Below are 22,243 nucleotides of genomic sequence, written 5' to 3' on the forward strand. Positions count from 1 at the left end.
AGCACCTGAGGCGGCCGAATGAGCGTACCCACACATCTAGAGACATAACCTAAATCAAAAACATTTCTTGCCAAGAGAAACTCTTGCATTCTTTTGCGTGTTCTGCTTATAACTTAAGAGATGTTCAAGACACAATACGGCAAAATCCTTGGACTTGGTAATTTCTAACATGTTCAAAAGTTCCCGTACCAGGAACGACTAGAATTCAAGCCCACTTCCGCCAAGTAAGAGGCGAATAACTTCGAAAAAAACGGAAACAGCTTTTCTTTGAACATTAACCGTAGCTTGTTGTAATTATGGCAGTTACGCGCCGACCAAAGCAACTCACTGTGCAGCTTGGAACTACAGAAAAGTCCCACCCACTCCCTGCGCGGATCCTTAACATATCTGTATTAGGTCTTTACCTTGGTAATAGTCATAGAATCCCAAAAGTTGTGTTTGCATTGTTCACTTCATGTTTTGTGGCGTTCTTGCTAGCTATACTTCTGTCTTTGTGTGATACACATCTTGGCGCATTGAGTGTGTACGCTATACTCGGTGCCCATCCAACATGACCGTCTCTGTGCCGTTTCCGCATATCATAAAGAGATTTTGAGATACAGGAACGCTGCAACCGGAACAGCCATGATCTTTCGCAGTTGGCAACGGCAAGAAACAAAGGAAGGGACTTGGTGAGCACAGCGATCGAAGACGTAGTTACGGGTTGCCTGATACACATGCAAGCAGCTATATAAGAACCGCATGTCTTCGTTCTTCTCGTTGGTATCAAAGCAACTCGACTACTCTGAGCCAACATTCTCCTCACTTCTTACCATCTCGTTGGTTGAGTTTGACCTCCTTTCAACCGCCTTTTCAAGATGAAGCAATCCACCATCATCTCTGGGCTTTCAATGGCCATAGTGGCTTCGGCACTGCCCGCAGACATTGGTCTACCATTGTGTGTTGGCGTCGGGGCGAGTATTGGAGTAGGCATTGGCGGCGGCACCGCTACAAACAACCTTCCAATTCCTACCGGAATCCCAATAGGAAGCGTCATTGGGAGTGTCGAGGTTCCTGTCCGAAGCGTTGATCCAATTCCGGTCCCCAGCATAGGCCCGATTGTGAGCGCGATCGAAAACATCATTGGGGGCACCATCCCAGTCCCCAGCGCCAACCCAGCCGGCAGTGTGATCGGAGGTGTCGGCCCAATTGTGACTGCCAACCCGATTGGCGGCATTGTTTCAAGCATTCTTGGAGGTACTGTTCCTGCTCCTACCGGAATTCCTATTGGGAGTGTGATTGGAAGCATTCCCAGCGCAGTCATAAATCCCATTGGAGGCATCGTTTCAAGCGTTCTCGGAGGTGCAAACCCTAACCCAACTGCAAACCCTATTGGGAGCGCGATTGGAAGCATTCCCAGCGCAGTCATCAATCCTATTGAAGGCATCGTTTCAAGCGTTCTAGGAGGTGCAAACCCCAACCCTACTGCGAATCCCATCGGGAGCGCGATTGGAAGTATTCCCAGCGCAGTCATCAATCCTATTGGAGGCATCGTTTCAAGCGTTCTAGGAGGTGCAAACCCCAACCCTACTGCGAATCCCATTGGGAGTGTGATTGGAAACATTCCCAGCGCGATCGTAAGTGCAGTGAATAGCGCAGTCGCACCCATCGAAACTGGTCTTAGTAACCTCCCTGGCACGATTGGCGGAGGCAGCAATGAATGCCTCAATGTGCCTCCTGTTGGAAGCATCGTTCCAGGGATTGTAAATCCTATTGCAAGCGTCGTTGGGGGTGTTGTCAATCCGGTCGCAAGTATCGTTCCAGGAGTTGTAAACCCTATTGCAAGCGTCGTTGGGGGTGTTGTCAATCCGGTCGCAAGTATCGTTCCAGAAGTTGTAAACCCTATTGCAAGCGTCGTTGGGGGTGTTGTAAATCCGGTCGCAAGTATCGTTCCAGGAGTTTTAAACCCTATTGCAAGCGTCGTTGGGGGTGTTGTAAACCCTATTGCAAGCGCTCTCCTCCCTGGTAGCGGAAATCCAGCCCCTCCCTCCACAACCCTCCTCACTGTCGCCGTTCCCAACACGACTCCCAGTGCCAGCGCCGGCCAAAAGCAGTTATGCTGTGACGGACTCAACATTGCCAACCTTCTCTGCCTTGTTCAGCCGCTGGGAGGTCTTTGTGTCGGAACGAAGAAGTCTTGCACGACCAATGCTGCAACTGTAAGTTGCACCCTTTCTTCAGACTTCTAGATCAACGCTGATTCAATCTTTAGGGCGCTTTGATCAACATCTCGGCTCTTAACTGTGTCAATATTTTGTAAGAGAAGGATAGGTAGCAAGAAAGAGTAAGAGAAGTTAACAGTACAATACGACAGTTCAGGTGTTTTAGGACATATTGTAGATTCTTTTGTAGTAGCTGTGATTATTCGAAGTAGCTGTATCAACATTCCTTACTACTGTGCAATAAAAACGGAGACAAGTTATTATGTTCAACAAACAAAACATTTATCTCAGTCAGAGCGATTCTATCTTAAGTGCACTTATGGGGCGTTGAAGTCAGAGTTGGAAGATCTCTCCGCCTCGCTGTAACGGGTGGGCCTGGCAATTACTTGTTTAAAACCAAGTTGATGCATGCAGCAGACTTTGAAGTCTTCTCTTTGAGTACCGGGTTTTCAGGACACTTACCCAACGTGAATCTCTGTAACTTAGGTTGATCTGTTATATAGTATCGATTTGACTATCCTCTATCTTGTATAAAAAGACATTAATTCTTCTTCTTCTTCTTCTTCTCTAGCTTTCTGCTTCTATAGTTTAGGACAAATGTATTCTTGTTAGAAGGCCACTTTAATCCTTAACATATGGGCGTTTACTAGGTAGGGGACAATTATAGGGAAGTGTAAAATTAGAAAAATATACTGGCAGCAATAGAAGGTACATGTTTTGTCAATTAGGATCTTGTCTTAATTCTTAACCCAATCTTGTTGTTCTTTTTTAGTCTTGCATCATGTTTTTGATGCGTGTTCTATTCATCGTTTTACTCTGCGTCACCTTCTCTCTTGCCTAGTGGTGCGACAATAGCCTATGTGCACTTGGGTGCTGCAGTAAAATTAGATAGTGTGGTTTTGGCCCAGAGTCCTGTGGCAAGACAACCAAGCAAGATTGTGACCGGAAGGCAGAATGTAATCTGGGCTTCGGAGTGTAGTGGGCACAACGCGACAAATGCCCGCTAAACGTCTGCTGTTTAAAGCATGGACTTTGCGGAACTACTAAAGAGTTCTGTGGTGATAAAAAGGTTACATACAAGATCTGTTTAAAGAGTAACGTACCCCACGGGCGAGCCGCTCAACGGGCAAGCCGCTCACTTTTGCCAAGCCCCCACCAAACTTCTCCTCCTACACCAATGTCTTCTTAACAACACCATTTAGACGCGTTAAAGGAAGCTCAGATACAGCTTGCGCTCCAGGCTCTTAAACAAGACGCGAATCTCTCTTAGCGACGCGCTGCAGCTATCTACAGGGTCCCTTAAAAGACACTAAGCGACTGACACACAGGACGACCTTCACGCGCAGATTCTATAGCCAACTCACAGAAGCTGGACAACAATAAGGAGGAGGTGATTATTAAGCATGTTCTTAAGCTAGATGCGCGAGGATTTTCCTCTTAGCTCTTAGATGTAGCTACTATAGCCAATTCTTTGCGCGCTGAGCGCAATCTAGGCCCTATTAGCGTAAACTGGCCTAGTACGTTTGTTAAGCAACACCTAGAGCTTAAAGTCAAGTTTAATCGCAAGTAAGACTACAAGAGAGCCCTCTGTAAGGATTCTGAGGTTCTACAGGGCTGGTTTGGCCTGGTAGCTAACATTAAAGCCAAGTATGGCATCTAGGATGAAGACACGTACAACTTTAACAAGACAGGCTTTATAATAGGCCAGATCTCCCCAGGAGCAGTTGTTACAGCTTTAGAACAACAGGGTCGGCCAAAGGCTATCCAGCCAGGCAACCGAGAGTGGGCTACGGCTATAGTAAGCATTAATGCCAAAGGATAGGCTATTCTGGCCTTCCTTATCTTTAAAGCCTACTACTACCTCTCTGCCTGGTATAAAGAAGAGGATCTGCCTCACAACTGGGTTATTAGAGTCTCTAATAACGGCTGGACTACTAACAAGCTTGGTCTTAACTGGTTAAAGCACTTTGACAGGCATACAAAGGAGCGTACTATTAGCACCTACTGTTTGCTTATTATTAATAGTTATAAGAGCCACAACTCTAACCAAGATGGGTAGGCCAACCATTCTAATGGTTGATTTAGGGGTACGGATTTGTTAGGGACCAGGGCTACAGATTTTGCGCGGATATCTTATTATGGGTACAGTTGGTTTTTCTCCCAACTACGGTCGTTCTGCAACGACAGATTGGATCTGCTTCAAACTTGGACATATATTTTGCGTTAATAACCTGCATTACCTATGTAAGTTGTAGCAAAATCAGCTTTATAAATCATGGGGGTAGGGTTTGTTGTTGTGGTTAGGGTTGTGCTAGCGCGCGGACAATAACTACATTAACGCAGCAGAACATTAACACTATAAACACTAACATAAGAAAGTAACACACTAAATGCACAGCACAGAGCAATTAATTACAGCACACTACGTGCCTGCAAAAGGCTTACAGAGCTTAATCAAGGTAAGCTGGCGCATTGCACGGGCGGCCGCAGGGCTGTTTGTAGTCCTTCGGGAGGGCGCAGGCTCGACGCTGTGGTCGTCACCATCTTCGCCGTCTTCCAGCTCGCTGTCTTCAATCTCCTCCACTTGTGTCGCCGGTGTCGGCGTGTCTGCCTCGATCGACAGCGTTGCCTTCTAACCAAGATGGGTAGGCCAACCATTCCAATAGTTGATTTAGGGGTACGGATTTGTTAGGGACCAGGGCTACAGATTTTGCGCGGATATCTTATTATAGGTACAGTTGGTTTTTCTCCTAACAATAGTTGTTCTACAACAACAGATTAGATCTGCTTTAAACTTAGACATATATTTTGCGTTAATAACCTGCATTACCTATATAAGTTATAGCAAAATCAGCTTTATAAATTATAGGGGTAGGGTTTGTTGTTGTAGTTAGGGTTGCGCTAGCGCGCGGACAATAACTGCATTAATGTAGTAGAACATTAACACTATAAACACTAATATAAGAAAGTAACACACTAAATACACAGCACAGAGCAATTAATTACAGTATACTACGTGCCTGCAAAAGGCTTACAGAGCTTAATTAAGGTAAGCTGGCGCATTGCACAGGCGGCCGCAGGGCTGTTTGTAGTCCTTTGGGAGGGCGCAGGCTCAACGCTGTAGTCGTCACCATCTTCGCCGTCTTCCAGCTCGCTGTCTTTAATCTCCTCTACTTGCGTCGCTGGTGTTGGCGTGTCTGCCTCGATTGACAGCGTTGCCTTCTCGCTGATAGATCTGCCAGAGATGCCTTCTAAGCCTAGCCAGGCGTCTAAGGCCATGCTTGCTTTGTAGGCCTCCAGATTCACCTCTACAACTAACTTAAGCCAGATGTACCAGAAGGGGACGTGGAGATTGTTCTCTACCTACAAGTTAGAGATAATGTTGTATAGCATCAGGCAGAGCATGCCCCAGCCTAGCTGCTTGGCTGCTTTATACCAGCGGAGCGCTTAGTGCAGCTGCTTCTTAAATTGCTGACGCTGCTAAGGCCCTAACGTGGCGGTGGCGGACAGCAGCAGGGCGTCCATGGCCTCAGAGCTGACTTTGCCCCTGCCGCCTTGGTTCTTAGCATCCCTGCTGCGGGCAACGTCTTGCTCCTTAATCTAGTCCATCCTCTTAGTGTAGGCCTTGCTAAGGAAAGCTATAGCTGAGCGGTACTTGATATAGATAATATCTAACTCCTGCTTGTAGCAATCGCACAGGCTCCAGGCGGAGGCGAGCGCGCTCTTCGGCACAGTCGAGGAGCTATTCTTCTGCGACAGCAACCAGCGGGTGCGCGAGGAAGCGGGCGGGCGATCCTTAACAGACTCCTGCGCAAAGGGTGAGCCTTATATGCGCCAGCTCCGCAGAAACGCAGCTACAGAGGCCTGGGAGGTAGTGTTGCTAATAGAGTCGGCCTTTTTAAGCATGCCAGAAGCTGTTAGGTAAGGCGTTGCGGTACTGCTGTACAGGTTGTTGTTGTTAACCAGCTGCTTAAGGATCTAAGAGATAAACGGCTTATCCCGCCGCGAGATGGAGGCATAGGCACCGTGTTCCCTGCGGGATGCCGACTTGGGCGGCGGCACTAACCTAAGGTCCTGTTTCTTCTACGCTTGCATAAGCTCTAGCTTCCTGGCACGCTCCCACTTAGCACAGCGGTTTTTGTTAGAGACGCTTGTAATCTAGGCAGGTTCCTCCTGTCTAACCTGTCTATAGACGGGCTCTTTAGGGTCCTTAGCTGCCTCAGGTTCGCAGGGCGGCGCAAGCTGCTCAGATTCCTCCGCTTCGTCCTCTGCTTCCAGCGGCGTTGCAGGGCTAGGAGGCTCAGTAGCTTGTCGGAGGCGCTTTAACGGCCGCGCTGAGCTAGATGCAGCAGCACGCTTTGTTAATAGTAGTAGGGAATCACAGGGCTGCTGCGCTGAAGGGGGTTTCTTCTAGAAGCTGTTGCTTAGGCTGCTGGCAAGATCCTGCGCTGCAGAGACCAACCGGGCCCAAGCATCAGCAGGCAGCGCGTCCTTGTTGAGCGTCTCCCTTAACAGCCATATCGCTGACAGCACCAAGTAGGCAACAAAGACAGGCTTGCAGACACTTGTCTCGTCCAGAACCAGCCAGCCTGCGCTGTGCAGGTGCAATAGAGCATCACGCTGCAAGTCTAAGACAGTAGCCTTGTTCTAAAACAGCTTTTAGTAGTCTAGGTTCAGCAGGTTGTATGCGAGCCTGTAGGCAAAGCTCGACTCGCTGGCTAGCGGGAAGCTCCAGGGCCCGCCATCAAATTGCTCGGCGGCATCTTCCAACGCGGAGATCTAGGGTAGATTAGATAGTAACATAACTGTTTGTTTATTAATATAGGAGATACAGCAGAAGAAGAAGGATGTTTGTTAGGTTTAGCCCCTGACCAGGGTAACGGACTAAACAGAGATCAGCCTATACAACATAAGCAGGCGCATAAGCTAGAGTGCAAAACTTAACATAATTCAGAGATAAGAGCAGTTACCTTAAGGAAAAAAAAAACACACACACAGAGGCTTGCAGAGGACTGCTAACATGTCAGAAGCCACTGTTAAGCATTAGTACTTTAAGCACTTAGCTAAGTACCAGGTAGTAGTGTGTAAGGAGTGCCGGTACGCAGTATAGCCAGACCAGATTAAGAGCTACTTGCAGAAGCAATATAAGAGGCCGCTAAAGAACGTTAGAGCTGTAGGGGATGCCGTCCGTCAGTAGGCGGGCTTGCTACAGTACCCTAGCGAGTGGACGGTACCAGACAACAATGTGCAGCCTATCCCCCAGCTGCCAGTATACAACAACAGCTTGCTATACTAACTTAAGCCTAAAAAATACTAGCATATTACAAGAACTGTTAACTTAATTAAAAAGTACTAGCGCAAAGACCACAACGGCTGGTTGCTGGGAAAAAGGCAAGGACGTCCCAGCTAAACTCGGGCAGGGACGTTACAAGCCCAGATGGAAGACAGCTGCAAGCGCGTACACTGCCAGCGGCTTTTTAGCAGCTAGCACAGATTGCAGTACTTTAAAGTGCGTCACACCCCAGACAGCGGCCTGCAGCCCGTCCCTACAGAGGGCGAGGCAGCGTAGGCGCACGTTGGCAAAGAGATGGCCAAGACGTAGGCCAACGTTAAGAACCAGGCAAAGACAACAATTAAAGACGGGGAGAAGGACGAGGCGGCCCTATAGCTGGAGCGGACTGGGTAGCTGCCGTACTTAAACAAACTAGATTATCCTAAATTGCTGGCAAGCATTAAGGAGCCTAACATAGACCTAGAGAAAGATAAGAAGCCTATTAAGGCTGCGATTTAGAGCGCGATAGATGGACTGGCCTGCGTAAGCCAGACGTCTGTTATTAAGCAGACAGGCATATTTGTGCGCATAGAGGCTATTTGTATAGAGAAGCACCAGACTAGGTATACGCTGCTGCAGGCGTATATAGACAAGAAGTTAATTAAAGAGCAGTCACGCCTATAGAAGCAGATACTGATGTTTTTTGCAAGGACGCAGAGGGAGCACTGTTAGAACAGCCCTAAGTACCGCTTCACACAGCAGCAGCGCAAGGCGTGGGAGGCATTAATTGAGCAGGCAGAGAGAGACGTAGGCGGGGCAGAGATGGAGGTAGCGGACAAGGACCAGGATGAGGACGAGGAGGAAGAGGAGGAGGAGGACGAGATAATAATCGATGAACTCGACAACGAGCAGGACCCGTCTGAGTGCGACAACAAGCCCAAGAACAAGCCTGAGAACAAGCCCAAGCACGCAAAGCTAACGCTGATTAAGAAAGCGTGCTTAATATTTTACATTGTGCTACTTAACTAGCATATCTGCTGTAAGGAGTATAACTGCGCGTTAGTGTGTGCGTTAGCTGTGCTCGGCGTTAAAGAGGACGGCTAGAAGGACGCCGAGCTATACCCGCTGATATTGTTGTTAGTAATTAAAATTACCTGTTTCATGGTTGTATAACACGCACTTAAGCTATCTAAGCTGTTTAAAGAGGAGGTGTTTAATAACAATAGCGCGTACAGGGGGAGCGACAGCAGCAGCAGTAACCCTAGGCTGCGTTGACTAAAAGGCTGCTTGGAGTTTGTGCAGCAGATAATAGACAGGTTTATGGTACAAGGCAGCTACAGCCTAATGTAGTAGATGCTCGACTTGCGTACGTACAGGCTGAAGGTGCATTTTAACACTACTGCGCGAGGGAACGTTAAGTAGATAGGTAGGGACGAGCTGCTGTACAAGAACGTGCACTTTACTATAGCCTAGTTCTGCAGCATAGTGCACAGGATGCAAGCAAAGAACAAGCAGATGCTGGTTAAGGAGCTGCTGTTTTGCAACGGGCAGACGGCAGATCAAGTCCCCCAGATTCCGTGGGAGCAGCTGCGCGACAACCCAACCGACAATTGACCCAGGTGGAACTTTTTAAAAGACCAGCGCACCCGCATGCCTGTGGATAGAGAGAGGTAGTTGTTTGAACAAGTAGGGCAAGACGCTACAATGCGGGAGCAGTTTATCAAGCCAGCCACCTGTTCTAGGATTGACAGGAATAAAGTAGAGCAGTACATAGACTGTATGGTTACGTTTAGGAAGAAGCTGCTCGCGCTTATGCACATGACGGCAGGACAACCTGCGCGGGCAACTGAGATATTGAGCGTCTGACACAGTAACACAATCAAGGGCAGGCACTGTAACATATTTATTAAGGACAGTATAGTCATGTTTGTTATATAATACTACAAGGGGTACGCTGTTAGCAGCAACGTTAAGATTATCTATCAGTACTTGCCACGTAAGGTAGGTAAGCTGCTGGTGTGGTACGTATGGTTAGTGCTGCCGTTTTAGCAGCAGTTAGAGGCAATAGTGTGGGAGAAGGAGGCGATTTCATCCCACTTATGGCCTGCCGACCTGAACAGACGCAAATGGACTTCGGAGCGTGTACGGGAGACGTTGAAGCGCAAGAGTTAAATCAGGCTTAAATAAGAGTTGACAATTGCAGCGTACTGTGAGATCGCCATTAGCATCAGCTAGCAATTTTTGCGCGGCTCAACAGCGTTCGCCGCCAAGGAAGGCGAGGAAAACGAGGAGTAGAAGGAGGAGAATATGGCGGCCATTATTTAAGACAAGTAGTCTAGACATACGTTGCACGTAGCAGGTATAGTGTACGCACGCGGCATTATAGAGATAGCAGGTGTTACAGCTAACAGAAGGCAGCTGTTCTGCAACTTAAGCACTGATTGGCACCAGTTTTTGGGTTTTTAGTCGGCTGTAGACGCATCGGCAGACGTGAAGAAGCGCAAGCGGGCGCCGTTTGAGAGCGAGGCCGACAAGGCGAGGATTGAGAGGCTAGAGCGGCTGAGGAAGATGGACCCGGCAGCGCAACTTAAGCAAATGAAGGGCAAGAAAGCCAAGTTTAGAGGCGTGCAGAAGGAGGCTATTAAGGCAATTGTTGCTGGCAAGAGCCCTGTTGTGGCTGTGATGCCAACCAGCGCAGGTAAGAGCATGTTGTTTATGTTGCTAGCGTGGGCAGAGCAAGGTGGGACAACAGTGGTTGTTGTGCTGTTAATTTTGCTGCGTAGTAACATGATGCGACAGTGTAAGGAGCTGGGGATATTGTGTGCCAAATAGGCAAGTCGCTGCCTGCCTAACGCAGCAGCCATTGTGTTTGTAACGCCTGAATCAGCCGTAGGAGAAGCGTTTGCAACGTTTTTGAACCGGCTGCAAGCGACGCGGCAGCTGGACCGTATTGTGATTAACAAGTGTCATATTGTGTTAAACTGTTAATACACATTCCGCAAGCAGATACAACAGCTCAGCAGGCTGGCAGCAGCTAAGACGCAGATAGTGCTGTTAACAGCAACGTTGCTGCTGACAGAAGAGGACGAGCTGTATCAACAAATGCATTACAAGCAGAAGCAGGTCAGGATGTTTAGACAACTAACTACCAGGACGAACGTGGCGTATCAGACCATCAAGATCAGCTAGTCCGCAAAGAAGAAGGACGTTAAGTTAATAGTAGTTAAGACAGTGTGGCAGAAGATGCAGAAGTATAAGACAGGCAAGCTTATTATATATAGCAATTCGAAACTAAAGGTAAAGGCGTTAGTAGAGCAGTTGGATTGTTACGCGTATCACGCGGATGCTGTAGGCAAGCCAACTATGTTGGCGGACTTTATGGCAGGCAAGCAGCGCGTGATCGTAGCAACGAGCGCGTTAGGGATAGGCGTGGACATACCAGATGTACGGTGCATTATTCACATTAATTGGCCGTTTACTATGTTAGATTACGCACAAGAGAGCAGCAGGGCAGGCCAGGACAGGTTGCGAAGCAAGGTGGTTTTAATTGTTTAGGATAGGAAACAACACACTAACAACAACAGGACAGAAGCTAAGCAGCAGATGGTGAGGGAGTATATAGAAGGTGGCGAGAGTAGGGCAGTTAGCTGCAGGAGGGAAGTGTTAGACGGGTATTTGGATGGGAGGAAGGATCGAGCAGGGTGTAGAGAGGAGGACAACGAGGAGATGTGCGACGTGTGCTGAGGGATAGACGGGCAGCTAGAGGAGGTGGTAGAGGAAGAAACAGAAGAAGAGAGCGAGCTAGAGAACAACGATTGGGACGAGATGGACGTTGTTAAAGCCGAGCAAGAAGAGGTGCAGCAGGTGTTTCGGCAGCAGGAGCAGGCGCGTTGGGGGCTGTGGCAGACGTTAACGGAGCATTGACAGCAAGAGTTTGCCAATATAGAGTGGGTGCGCAGGCAGTTAGCATAGTAGGCAAATTAATACGGGATATGCAAGGGAGCAGGTAACGCGTAGAGCGGACACAACATATGGCAGTGTTAGAGGGCAGAAAGCAAAAAAGCAAAAGAGATGGTACAGAGGATAGATGATCAAGTTCAGTTTAACATGTTTTTAGGCTGTTTCCTGTGCAGTGGCGTGCCGCAGGAGATTTGCAATAGCTGGGAACTAAACAGGGAGGGGCGATATTAACGAGTAGAGGACGGAACTTGTTAGTACACTAGGGTATTAAGCGCAGGGTTAATAGGCATAGTATTTGGTTACACAGAGGCAAATGCCTAATAGCAGGTCTAATTAGCGGAGCTTGGGGTGGACGATGCAGGACCGGGTAGGATATTAATTGAATATTTGGGGAAGAAGCAGCCGCTGGACAACATAGAGAGCAACAATTTAGTTAAGGAATTTTGTTAGATTACGCGGTTGTTAGCTGAGTAGACGCAGTAGATGCAGTAGTAGCAAATGAAAGAATTTCCGCTTACGATTTATAGAAGTGGTGCAGCCGAGTTAGGTTCAGGCTGGGACGGAAGTCAGGGTAGTGGAGTTGCGGTTGGGCCTGGACGCAAGTTAGCATTAGGGTTAAGTTCCAGTCCAGACGCAAATTAAGGTAGAGTTACTGGTGTTTATAGCAAGCAGATTATTAACAAGACAGACAAAGGAGCAGAAGCGCACACAAGCGCAGAGAGCATAAGTAAAGAGGGCAGCAGAGACAAGTAGAGGTGTTGGAGCTGCGGTGGGGGCTGGGACGTATGTTAGGATAGGGTTAGGGTTATACGTGGTTTGGTTAAGTAAGCAACAGCATGTAGAAGAACACAGACGCCCGCAAGAGACAGCCACTAACCTAAGTAGTTCCCCCTAACCTATGCGGATCCCCTAACCTAAGTAAAGCCCCTAACCCAAGTAAAGCCCCCCAACCCAAGTAGAGCCCCTAACCCATGCGGATCCCCCAACCCATGTAGAGCCCCCCCGACCCAAGTAGAGCCCCCAACCCATGCGGATCCCCCAACCCACGTAGTCAGCACCAACCCGCATAGTCAGCACCAACCCGCATAGTCAGCATTAACCCGCGTAGTAAGCATCAACCCGCGTAGTAAGCATCAACCCGCATAGTAAGCATCAACCCGCGTAGTATCCTAAGTGGTTCCCAAAGTGGTCCGCTAACCTAAGTGGTTGCCTAGTAGTCCCCTAGCCTGAGTGGGTCTACAAGTGGTTCCCTAAGTAGTTCCACAAGTAGTGCGTTAACCTAAGTAGTTGCCCTACCTAAGTAGCACGTCTAACCTGAGTAGGTCCCCCAATCTAAGTGGTTCCCAAGTAGTTCCCCTAAGTGGCCTGAAAGTAGTCCCCCTAAGTGGCCCGAAAGTGGTCCCTGTAAGCCAAGGGAGTCCACATTAGTGCCCCCAAGTAGTAAGAGCTAATCATTTAAGAACAGCGCACAGCCCAGAAAGAGCCCGCAAACCAGAAAGAGCACCTAAAAGCAAGTAAGTCCCTAACCTAAAGCAGCCGTTTGTATTAAAAAGAAAGCGCAGGATTAAGACAACGAAAATTAGGGAAAAGTAAGATATAGAGAGGAGGAGGCATTTAAAAAGGTTTTTAGGCGTTTAGAGAGTATTGTTACAAGATAGAACAGTAGTTAGGGGAAGTTTAGCAAACCCGATCGTGGTGCTGCAGCCAGAAAGGCATTCCTAATCCTGTAGATGTGGTAGTGCGTAAGAGAAGGGTGGGCGGTAGGCCCGTCAGGTGTCACAAAGCAGTTGGGCGGGGCAGTAGAGGGTGAAGGAGAAAGAGGGGAGGTAGGTAGGGCTGTGATAAGGTATCACAAGCAAGGGATAAGGGAGAGAAGAGGGTAGAAGAAGGGGTGGGCGGTGGGCCCGTGGGTGTTTTAAGAGAGGGTCGCCGAGAAGAAGGGAGAAGAGGGTGGGCGGTAGGCCCGTAAGGTGTCATAAAGAAGCTGAGCGCAGCGGTGAAGTAGAAGGGGGGGGGCGGAAGGCCCGTGGGGAGGCACAAGAAGCGCAGTAGTTAAGAAAAGAGAAGAGGTAGGCGACAAAGCCGTGATGAGGTATCATTGAGAGGTCAACATAGCAAAGCAGTAGAGAGGTAAGCCGTGATAATGTATTACAAGGACGCTGAGCGAAGTAGTTAACAATAGCACAGAACAAGAAGAGGCTGACAGTAAGGCGTACAACCTGTAGAGGTGCCCCCGAGCCCGTAGAGAGGTCCGTAACCCGTGAAGAGGCCCCTGTAACCGGTGCGTTAGTAACGCGTAACAGGGGTGTAGCAGATACCCGTCTGAGAGTGCAGCAAGTGTCAACGGAAGCGTGGTCGAGACCGTTAGAGAAAGGCGAAAGGGTGGAGAGGGAGGGAAGGCGGGCAGTTAAGGAGCATAACCTGTGACTAGTAAGAGACAACAGCAAACAGCCCGTAAAAGGCCAGGTAACCAGCAAGAAGGTTAACAGAGCGAGCAGATCTGTTGTTAAAAGCAGAAGAGCACAGCATTAAACCGTAGAAACGATTAAGACAGTATTTAGGGGAGAAGAACCAAAGGGGGGCCTGTAAGGCGTTACAAGAGAGTAAGCGTAACAAAGACGTCAGATAAGTGAAGTTGGGTTCAGGACCAGACACAGGTCGAGGTTAGGGTTAGGGTTACCTGCATTTGCAGGCTGGCAACCAGTAGGGGGTATGACAGAAACCCGCCTGAGAGTACACAGGGCATATTGTGCGTTAGAGAGACGCGCCTGTAAACCAAAAAGGCCGTGACGCGCAAGAGAGGGGTAGGTGGTGGGCCCGTCAGGTGTCACAAGAGAGCAGTGAGGAGGGAAGGGAAAGTTAATAATAGGAAAAAGTAAGTGTCGAGTTAAAAGTAAAAGAAGGAGAAAGGAGATGGGAGTTGAGGAGAAGAGGGTGGTCGAGGAGAAAGAGGGTGAGGGAGAAAGAGGGGTAGGCGGTGGGCCCGTGATAAGGTATCATGGGAGAGGGGAGTAGAGGGGTGGGCGGGGGGCCTGTAGATGTGCCCCTGGAGCGAAGCGGTTAAGAGTGAAGGAGGGAAGGTGGTTGAGACCGCGGAGCGGAACAGAAGAGAGTGAAGGAGGGGAGGTGGTTGAGACCGCGGAGCGGAATAGAAGAGAGAGAAAAAGACAGTAGCGTAGTAATAGTAGTAAAGAAGAAGAAAAGAAAGAAGAAAAGAAAGAAGGAAAATAGTATAGTATTAGTTAAGTATAAAGGAATAGAGTTAAGAGTTGTTTATAAGTAGGAGAAGATAGTAATAATAATAAAAAAAATATAAAAGAAAATCAAGAGATGGTAGATAGAGATAAAAAGAAAAAGGAAAGAAACAATAGATATATAGAAGAGGGAAGTTAGAAGATAGATATAAATAAGTTTTAAATAGTAAAAAGAATTAAAGAGAAAAGAGGGAAGTAGAAGAAGAAGATAGTTGATTAGAGGAGATGTTGAATAAAAGAATAGTTAGAGAGAAGGTAAAAAGATAAGAAAAATTAGAAAAAGTTAGTAGAGTAAAAGAGAGAGTACAGATTGAAGGTAGGTGTAAGAAGAGAAGGAGGAAAGTTAAGGTGTTAGAAAAGAGAGTAGTAGAGAAAAGTAAGTAGAAAAGAGGAGTAGAAAAGATAAGAAGAAGAGAGTAAGTATTAAGAGTAAAAAATTAGAGAGAGAAGAGAAAGGTAGAAAGAGAATAAGTAAGAGAGAGAGAGGGTAAGTAAGAAAGTAAGTTTATATGTAAGGAAGAAGGTAAGGAGTAGAGTAAGAGAGAGTAGAGAAAAAGTAATAATAATAGTTAGGTTTTAGTGTGAGAAGAGGGGTAGGGTTAGAAGAAAAGTTAGAAGAGTAAAAGTTGAAGTTTTAAAAAAGAGAGAAGAAGGAGAGTAGGAAAGAAAGAGTGGTAGTTTAAAGAAAGATTGTTTGAAAAGTAAGAAGATTAGGAGTAGTAGAAATAAGGAAAGAAAAGGATAAGGGAAGTAGAAAGGATAAGGTGTGTAGAAAGGATAGAGAAAAGTAGTAAGGATTAGAGAATAGGTGTTAAGAGTAGAAGAGTAGAGGGAAGAAAAAGATAAGAGAAGAAGAAGTAGAAGAGAGTAGAGTAAAGAGAAGAATAAAGTAAGGAAGAAAGTAGAGTATTGAAAAGAGTAGAGTAAGAGAGAAAAAGAGGGTAAGTGTAAGGGTTAGGGTTTTAGAGTAAGAAGAGGGTTAGGGTTTTAGAGTTAGAAGAGAGTTAGGGTGTTAATATAGAGAGAGTAGAAGGGGTTTAAGAAAAAAGAAGTAGAAATAGATAAAGAAAGAAGTAGGTAGAAGTGTAAGAAGAGAGATAAAAAGAAGGAAGAAGACTCCCAGTGATTATACGAACAAAGACAGTGTATTTGTTCGCTTTGCCTATGTAAATTTTAGCGTGAGCACAGACACTCGACTGTATTTGTTCGCTTTTTCAGCGTGAATTTGTTCGCTGTTCCTGAAGTCAAATATTGCTGCAACGATTGCGGAACGTGTACAAAGTGCGTCCCAATTGTATGTTGAATTTCTAGAAGAATCGAGCATACAGTACGTGAGTGGAATATAGTAGATGTTTCAATATTGATGTTCGCAATGTTGTAGGGCAGTATCGATAAGGTATGTAGCACAATGTTCAGAGTTAAGCGCAGGTAACATCTACTCTACAGGATGGAACAATTCAAGCAAAGTTAGCTGACGCAACCGCGGAGCTGGCGTAGGACTCTTCGGCGAAGCATGACTTTGCTCTCTGGTGCTGTCGTCAACGCTGTTGTCAGTTTCGTCGTCTTCGCTGTCTTGAATCTCTTCCACCTCGTAGATGGTTGCTGGCGCCTCCGCCTCAATGCTCAGCGTTTTCTTCTCGTTGATGGGCCCGCCAGCAATTCCCTCTGGCCCTAACCAGTTCTTAAGTGCCTTGCTAGCTGCACAAATGTCTGGACACTCCTTCTTAAGTAGCTTAATCCAGACATGCAGCTGGCCTACACGGAAGGTGCGTTCTATCCAGCGATTCGCAATCTCGTCGTGTGGTATCAGGGTCAGAATGCCCCAGCCTAGCTCCTGACTAATGGAGTACCAGCGCATGGCTTGGCCTAACCGTCGTCTAAACACCTGCTTGTCCTTCTCAGTAGCGTTGGGACTAACTAACTCTACTAGCGCTGCAACTGCCTCTGTGCGGATCTGTCCCTTTCCGTATCGATTTCGCGTCCTGTCGTTGCTAGATACAAAGTTGTTATGCCAGATCTGCGCTATCTTGTTAGAGTATGCTTGACCTAGGAGAGCTGACGCCCATTGAGACTTGATATAGACAGCTGCTAGCTCTGCTTCGTAACGTGTGCACATGTTCCAGGCAAAGCAGAAATCCCTGTCAGCATTGTTGCGCACACTCAGCAGCTGCAAGCGCTTAGCTCCCGCACCGGTCCTGCTCTGGCTGCCAGCGAGCTCGCCGCCACCTCTGAAGGGTGAGCCACGTTCTCGCCAAGCCTGCAGGAACTGGGCAGCGTGGTACCGAGAGGACTGGTTTCCAAGCACGCGCGCTTTCTCTAGAAGGGTGCAGGCCGTGAGGTAGGGAGTTTGGGTGGAGCTGTAGAAGTCCGTGTCATCAGAGACCGGCTGCTTGATGATCCAGGCGACGACAGACTCGTCCTTTTGCACAATAGAGGTGTAGGCAGCCTGCTCTGGAAGAGGAGCCTTGTCGCCAGGTGCTACCAGACCAAGGGCAAGCCGCTTCTTCGCACGCGAAGTGGCGAGTGTCCTGCTGCGTTTTTGCTCCGCACGGCGGTTGTTGTTGGAGATAGTAGTGATGTGCAGAGGGGAGTCTTTCAGCTGCTCATCCGGTTCGCTAGGCTGTAACAGCTGAGGGCTGGCTGGATGTGTCTCATCAGTGGTTGTTCGAGCGCGCTTTGGTGTAGGGGCCGGCGCAGATAGGTGTGGCCGCTTCTTTTGTTACAGGGGTGGAGCGGAGGCCTGTTGTGAAGGGGAAGCAAAGGGCTTCTGCGCAGACGGCGGCTCTTCCATCCCGTCCTCCGCAAGCGACTCGGCCGCGCAGACCAGACGATCCCAGATATTGTCAGGCAGGACGTCGTCGGCGAGCGTCTCGCGCAGAAGCCAGATCGCTGACAAGACGGAGTAGGCAATAAAGACGGGCTTGCAGACGCTGGCATCGTCACAGGTGGGGATCAGCCATCCTGCGCTGTGCGGACGAGCACCTGGATCACGCTGCGAGCGTGAGATGGTCGCTCGGCAGAAGAAGAGCTTCTCGTAGTCCTCATTCGGCGGCTCGTACGCGTAGTTGCGAACGAAGTCAGCTTCGCTGGCCAGAGGAAAGCTCCGACGACCGCCATCAAACCGCTCTGCGGCGCTGTCTAATGCTGCCAACCAGTGCATTATTGACTTGTGTACTGCGAATAAGGTTGCAAGCAGAAGTTCGGACGAAGGTTGTGCGGAAAGGGGGTTAGGTGTTGTTGAGGTTCTGACGCGGTCACACCGCGGCACCAAAAGTCAGGCCGCGCACGGATGTACCACGACGCCCTCACCAACCAGCGTTAGCGGAGCTGGGAGCGCAATCAAACCAAAAGCAAGATCGATACACAGTCTGTCGATCAATATGCCAGGGGATAGCAAACACTAGGCTAACGGACGTGTTGCATAGCGCCTACTTGTGTCCCTTCTGCTCCTTACACCATAGAACTATTTGCGCAGCTGTTTGAACACTGGCCTGAACTTCGAGTCGTAGTTTGTAAACCATGTGCCACTGCTATTCCACCAGCGCAGATCGTTACGCACCTCAAAGAGCGCCATCCCAAGGTCACAGTCGCTACGCGCAAGAGCCTGGCGGCAGCTGTACGCGCGCTACCAAACCTTGCGTAGAGTCCAGGAGACGTGCGTGTACCAAGGCCGGCTAAGGAGCCCATCTTTGGTCTGAAAAGCCAAGAAGACGGGCTGGTATGCTTGTTGGAGCGTTGTTAGTATACCTGCATCTCGCTGCAGGGCATGCAGAAACATTGCAAGGATGAGCATGGCTGGGTGAACGAACAAAAGCGAGGGGAGATATGAGGCAAAAGAGCAAGCACTCGCGCAACCGAGTATGGCGAGACAGCTAATCCTGCCAGCGCTTGTTTAGAGCTGTTGGCTGGCCGGCGTATGTTGCAGTCGAGACGAGCGTTGGAGCTGCGACTCTAGCAGACATCTCCCAGAGAGTGAAGGCAGATCGCCAGCATCAGCGAGAAGAGCGTAAGGCAGCAGCAGCGCAGGATAAGATTAAAGAGGGCATCCGTTCGCAGGCTGATCTGTGGCTAGAGCTCACAGAATGGGTCCCGCACCTACAAGGTATCCCAAGGGCGGCACTTCTGCGCGCTAAACAGCTAGCTGGTGGGGAGGTAGACGCGCGTGGGAAGGAAGAAGTGGCGTTTGACGACACGGGCTTACGCGATGTTTGCAAAGCTATAGAGCGGCTGATACAAAAAGCGTTCAATAGCAGCCGAGCTGAGGTTGTTGGCAGACTCGCACTGGAGATTATTGAGCGACGTGAGGCGGGCGCAGAATCGAACAAGCGGCCCTTCTACGCTAGGCATTGAGTCGGTACGATCAAGAAGTACAGCCAGAAGCTGGTGAGCATCCTCTGCTACCTGTGGCGCACATATGACCAGGTCGAGCGGCCGCCATACAAACTTACCAGCACGCAAGACGCCCTCTTGGTGTCACTCCAGCAAATAGCCCGCTCAGACGACGCTGCGAAGAAAGAGAAACTGGAAGAGCGATGCCTGCGCTTTTGGATCGCCTTGCTCAACCACAGCCTGACTGGCGACGAGCACGAGAGCGCACTGCTGAGCGGAGTGGCTGTCCTCGGCCTCAAGCCTGATCACCATGGCGGTGGGTGGGTTCCGGCGCACGAGTTCTCGCCAACGCTGTCTGCTTTGATCACTACCTCGAAAGCGCTCGTAGTGCATCATGCCCGCTGCCAGCGAGATAAAGCGCTTCAGAAAGACCCTTGTACAGCACCTACTGCGTATGAGCTAGTTAAAGACATGTCTGAACGGTTTATGACGCTGTCCGACTTCAAAGGCACACCCAGTCCTATGAATCGAATGCTCCGCTTGCGTACGCTAGCTAGAACACAGGCAAAGCGACGTAATACTCCCGGTATCGTGTCGTGGGATGGAGATCGGCTTCTCATTGACAAGCAGAGCTTTTCGCTAGCCGATCTCCGGTCGATGGTGAAGGGACTCTGCGAGACGGTGCGGTTGCAGCTATTTAAGGACGTCCTACTCTTGGATCTAGACGAAAGGGTTGCGTGCGACCCGGGACTACCCCGCTTCCAGAGGTGTCCGTGGACAAACTCGTCGATCAGCCAGCCGAGCTGGCTACGGGCTGGAGCTTTCTGAAGCACCCTGACAACCAGCTAGATAGATGGCAAGACTGGCTTCTAGACCGGGTGTTGGACGAGGCTCCGCTAAGGGAGAGATTCATTCGTGGGATAGATAGCACACAACGGCCGGAACGGACGCTATGGCGCGATGACGCTGTAGCTAGGTACATGAAAGGAGTGCGTCGGTTTAAAGAAGGCCTCTTCACGCTTGTTCACATGTCTGGCGGCGGGCCTGGTCGCGGGACAGAGATTACCTCGATACAGTGCGAGAACAGTGCAGACGGGTAGGGTATCGGGGGGTGTTTGTAGAGGGTGGCCTGGTATCCTTCACCACTACGTACCACAAGGGGTATAGCTTCAGCAAGCGTGTCAAGACGATCCACCGCTATGTTCCCTGGGAGGTGGGTGAGCTGGTGGTGTACTTCCTCGGGCTCGGTCGACCGTTCATAGATGATCTCCAGATGCTGCACAATGGCGTTGCCCGCCCTACCGCTTTCATCTGGGAGCCAGAGCCGGAGGAGCAGTGGGGCGACGAGAGCGATAGCGAAGAGAGCGACGACGGAGACGAGTACGGCGAAGCCGACCGTAAGAAGGCACGATCCGCTAACCCAGACGGGTACTGGGGCACCGATCGCATACGCCGTGTCCTGCGCGAGCAGACCTTTCAGTACATGAACACCGCTCTCGGCACCCGCGCCTGGCGGCATGCCTACCCAGCCATCCACCGAGAGCTGGCAAGAGATGGACAAGCACGCGACTGGTTGGAAGTGCTCTACTGGAACAAAGCGCCGGCGAAGAGCAACGCGCAAGCGTTGCAGTCCGGCCACAGCCTTAAAACAGAGGAGGGCAACTACGGCCGCTCCATGATGGAGTCTCCCTTTCAGACCATGGCCGAGCGGGAGGAGTTCCGGCGGGTGAGCATGGACTGGCATCGCGTGCTGGAGTTTGCATCTGCCTGGGAGGACGGCCGCATGCACCCCGGTGTTCGCGCAGAGATGGTAGCGCAGCAAGAGAAGCAGGCGCTCCAGCGCTGGTCGTCGCTCGCGATGGTGGACCTCAAGGCAGAGTTCAGGCGACTCGCTGGACGGCCGGACGCCGAGTATCGTGGCAAGCAAGAAGAAAGCCTCAAGGCTGTGATGCAGCGACGGCTGCGCGTGCTAGTTGTTATGGCTACTGGCACCGGCAAGAGTATGCTGTTCATGCTGCCCGCGTCCGTCTCGCCAGGCGGCGTCTCCGTGGTCGTGGCTCCGTTGAATGCCTTGCGAGACGATCTGCAAGATCGCTGCGACCAGCTCGGCATCCCCTGCGCGAAGTGGGATGGAAGAAGACCGCCGTACTGGGCTCGTATTGTGCTGGTGACGCCTAGAGCGCAGTCACGAAGGCGTTCGGCAGGTTTATTGACGAAAAGCGCATGCTCCATCAGCTAGATCGTATCGTGATAGACGAGTGCCACGTGCTGCTGGAGTCGACACAGGACTGGCGGCCAGACCTCCTCAAGATGGTGGAGATGACGGAGAAGGGCACACAGGTTGTCTACCTGACTGCAACCTTGCCGCCCACGCTGCAGCCCGCCTTCTTGCACACCGCAGGGCTCGATGCCCAGACCGTAACCATATGCCGCGATGAACGCACCACGCGAACGAACATTGCGTACCAGGTGCTAGAGTACACACGTGGCACGCTAGAAAAAGTACTTATTAAGCTTGTGGCTGCGAAGAGGAGTAGGTACGGACCCAAGGCGCAGATCATCGTCTATTGTCCAACTGTGGACGAGACGAAACGGCTTGCGAAGCTTCTGCAGTGCTCTGCATACTACCGTCAGATGGGCTCAGACGAGGAAAAGGCACGCATGGTGCGAAGCTTCACCCTAGGCATAGAGAAGCTTTGTACAGCCACGAACATGCTAGGTCTTAGGCTCGACGCTGCAGGCGTCCGGGTGGTGATCCACGTTGCCATGTGTCCCCTGCTGCTCCAATATGTGCAAGAGAGCGGCCGGGCGGGACGAACGGGGCTCGACAGCGAGTCTATTGTTATGAGAGCGTGCTATGTAACAAAAGAGGGAGGGTAGAGAAGGCGCTCGGCTACAAGCTGGAGCGACCTGCAAAGGAGTTCATGACAGTCGAATCCTGTCGGCGAATCGCGATAGACAAGCACATGGACGGCAGACAGAACAGGCAGCAATGCGAGATAGGAGAGTCGAAGTGTGATCTATGCGAGCGACACCCCGGTAGTACCAAGCGACAAGCCGTCGAAGAAGAGCAGGAAGAGCCAGAGGAGACGCAGGCCGACACCGCGGCGGTGGCAGCAGAGGAGCAGCGCAGATGTATAGAGCGAGCTATAGTCGTTAAAGAGCAGAGGGTTAAGATCCAGCAACGGCGAAGGACGGAACAAAAAGTATATGACCTGGAGCGGCTA

General features: G+C 50.0%; 3 protein-coding genes across 3 annotated transcripts, besides 17 other annotated features; 2 read left to right on the plus strand and 1 right to left on the minus strand.

Annotated features, from left to right (window-relative positions):
* Positions 1-857: 857 nt before the first annotated feature.
* On the plus strand, positions 858-2,299 carry EKO05_0011547 (uncharacterized protein; the record flags this gene model as incomplete). Its single annotated transcript, XM_038944312.2, has 2 exons — positions 858-2,198; positions 2,252-2,299. The coding sequence occupies 2 exons, from the start codon at positions 858-860 to the stop codon at positions 2,297-2,299; spliced, it is 1,389 nt and encodes a 462-aa protein (XP_038792733.2).
* Positions 2,300-2,746: 447 nt separating this feature from the next.
* Positions 2,747-2,784: a tandem repeat.
* Positions 2,785-3,296: 512 nt separating this feature from the next.
* Positions 3,297-4,245: a mobile genetic element.
* Positions 4,037-4,239: a mobile genetic element.
* Positions 4,037-4,245: a mobile genetic element.
* Positions 4,243-4,835: a mobile genetic element.
* Positions 4,724-4,862: a mobile genetic element.
* Positions 4,833-12,321: a mobile genetic element.
* Positions 8,274-8,355: a tandem repeat.
* Positions 8,405-8,442: a tandem repeat.
* Positions 12,322-12,461: 140 nt separating the features above from the next.
* Positions 12,462-12,600: a dispersed repeat.
* Positions 12,601-15,803: a mobile genetic element.
* Positions 14,723-14,757: a tandem repeat.
* Positions 15,452-15,455: a direct repeat.
* Positions 15,456-15,615: a long terminal repeat.
* Positions 15,456-22,243: part of a mobile genetic element that runs on past the window's edge.
* Positions 15,809-22,243: part of a mobile genetic element that runs on past the window's edge.
* On the minus strand, positions 16,123-17,847 carry EKO05_0011548 (uncharacterized protein; the record flags this gene model as incomplete). Its single annotated transcript, XM_038944311.1, has 2 exons — positions 16,123-17,323; positions 17,411-17,847. 2 exons carry the CDS (start codon positions 17,845-17,847, stop codon positions 16,123-16,125), a joined length of 1,638 nt encoding a protein of 545 aa, XP_038792734.1.
* Positions 20,290-21,255, plus strand: EKO05_0011549 (uncharacterized protein; the record flags this gene model as incomplete). The annotated part of the gene is made up of 1 exon (XM_059638014.1): positions 20,290-21,255. One exon carries the CDS (start codon positions 20,290-20,292, stop codon positions 21,253-21,255), a length of 966 nt encoding a protein of 321 aa, XP_059493997.1.
* Positions 20,332-20,397: a tandem repeat.

This window comes from Ascochyta rabiei, chromosome 22, assembly GCF_004011695.2.
Source record: "Ascochyta rabiei chromosome 22, complete sequence".
NCBI classification, from domain to species: Eukaryota; Fungi; Ascomycota; class Dothideomycetes; order Pleosporales; family Didymellaceae; genus Ascochyta; species Ascochyta rabiei.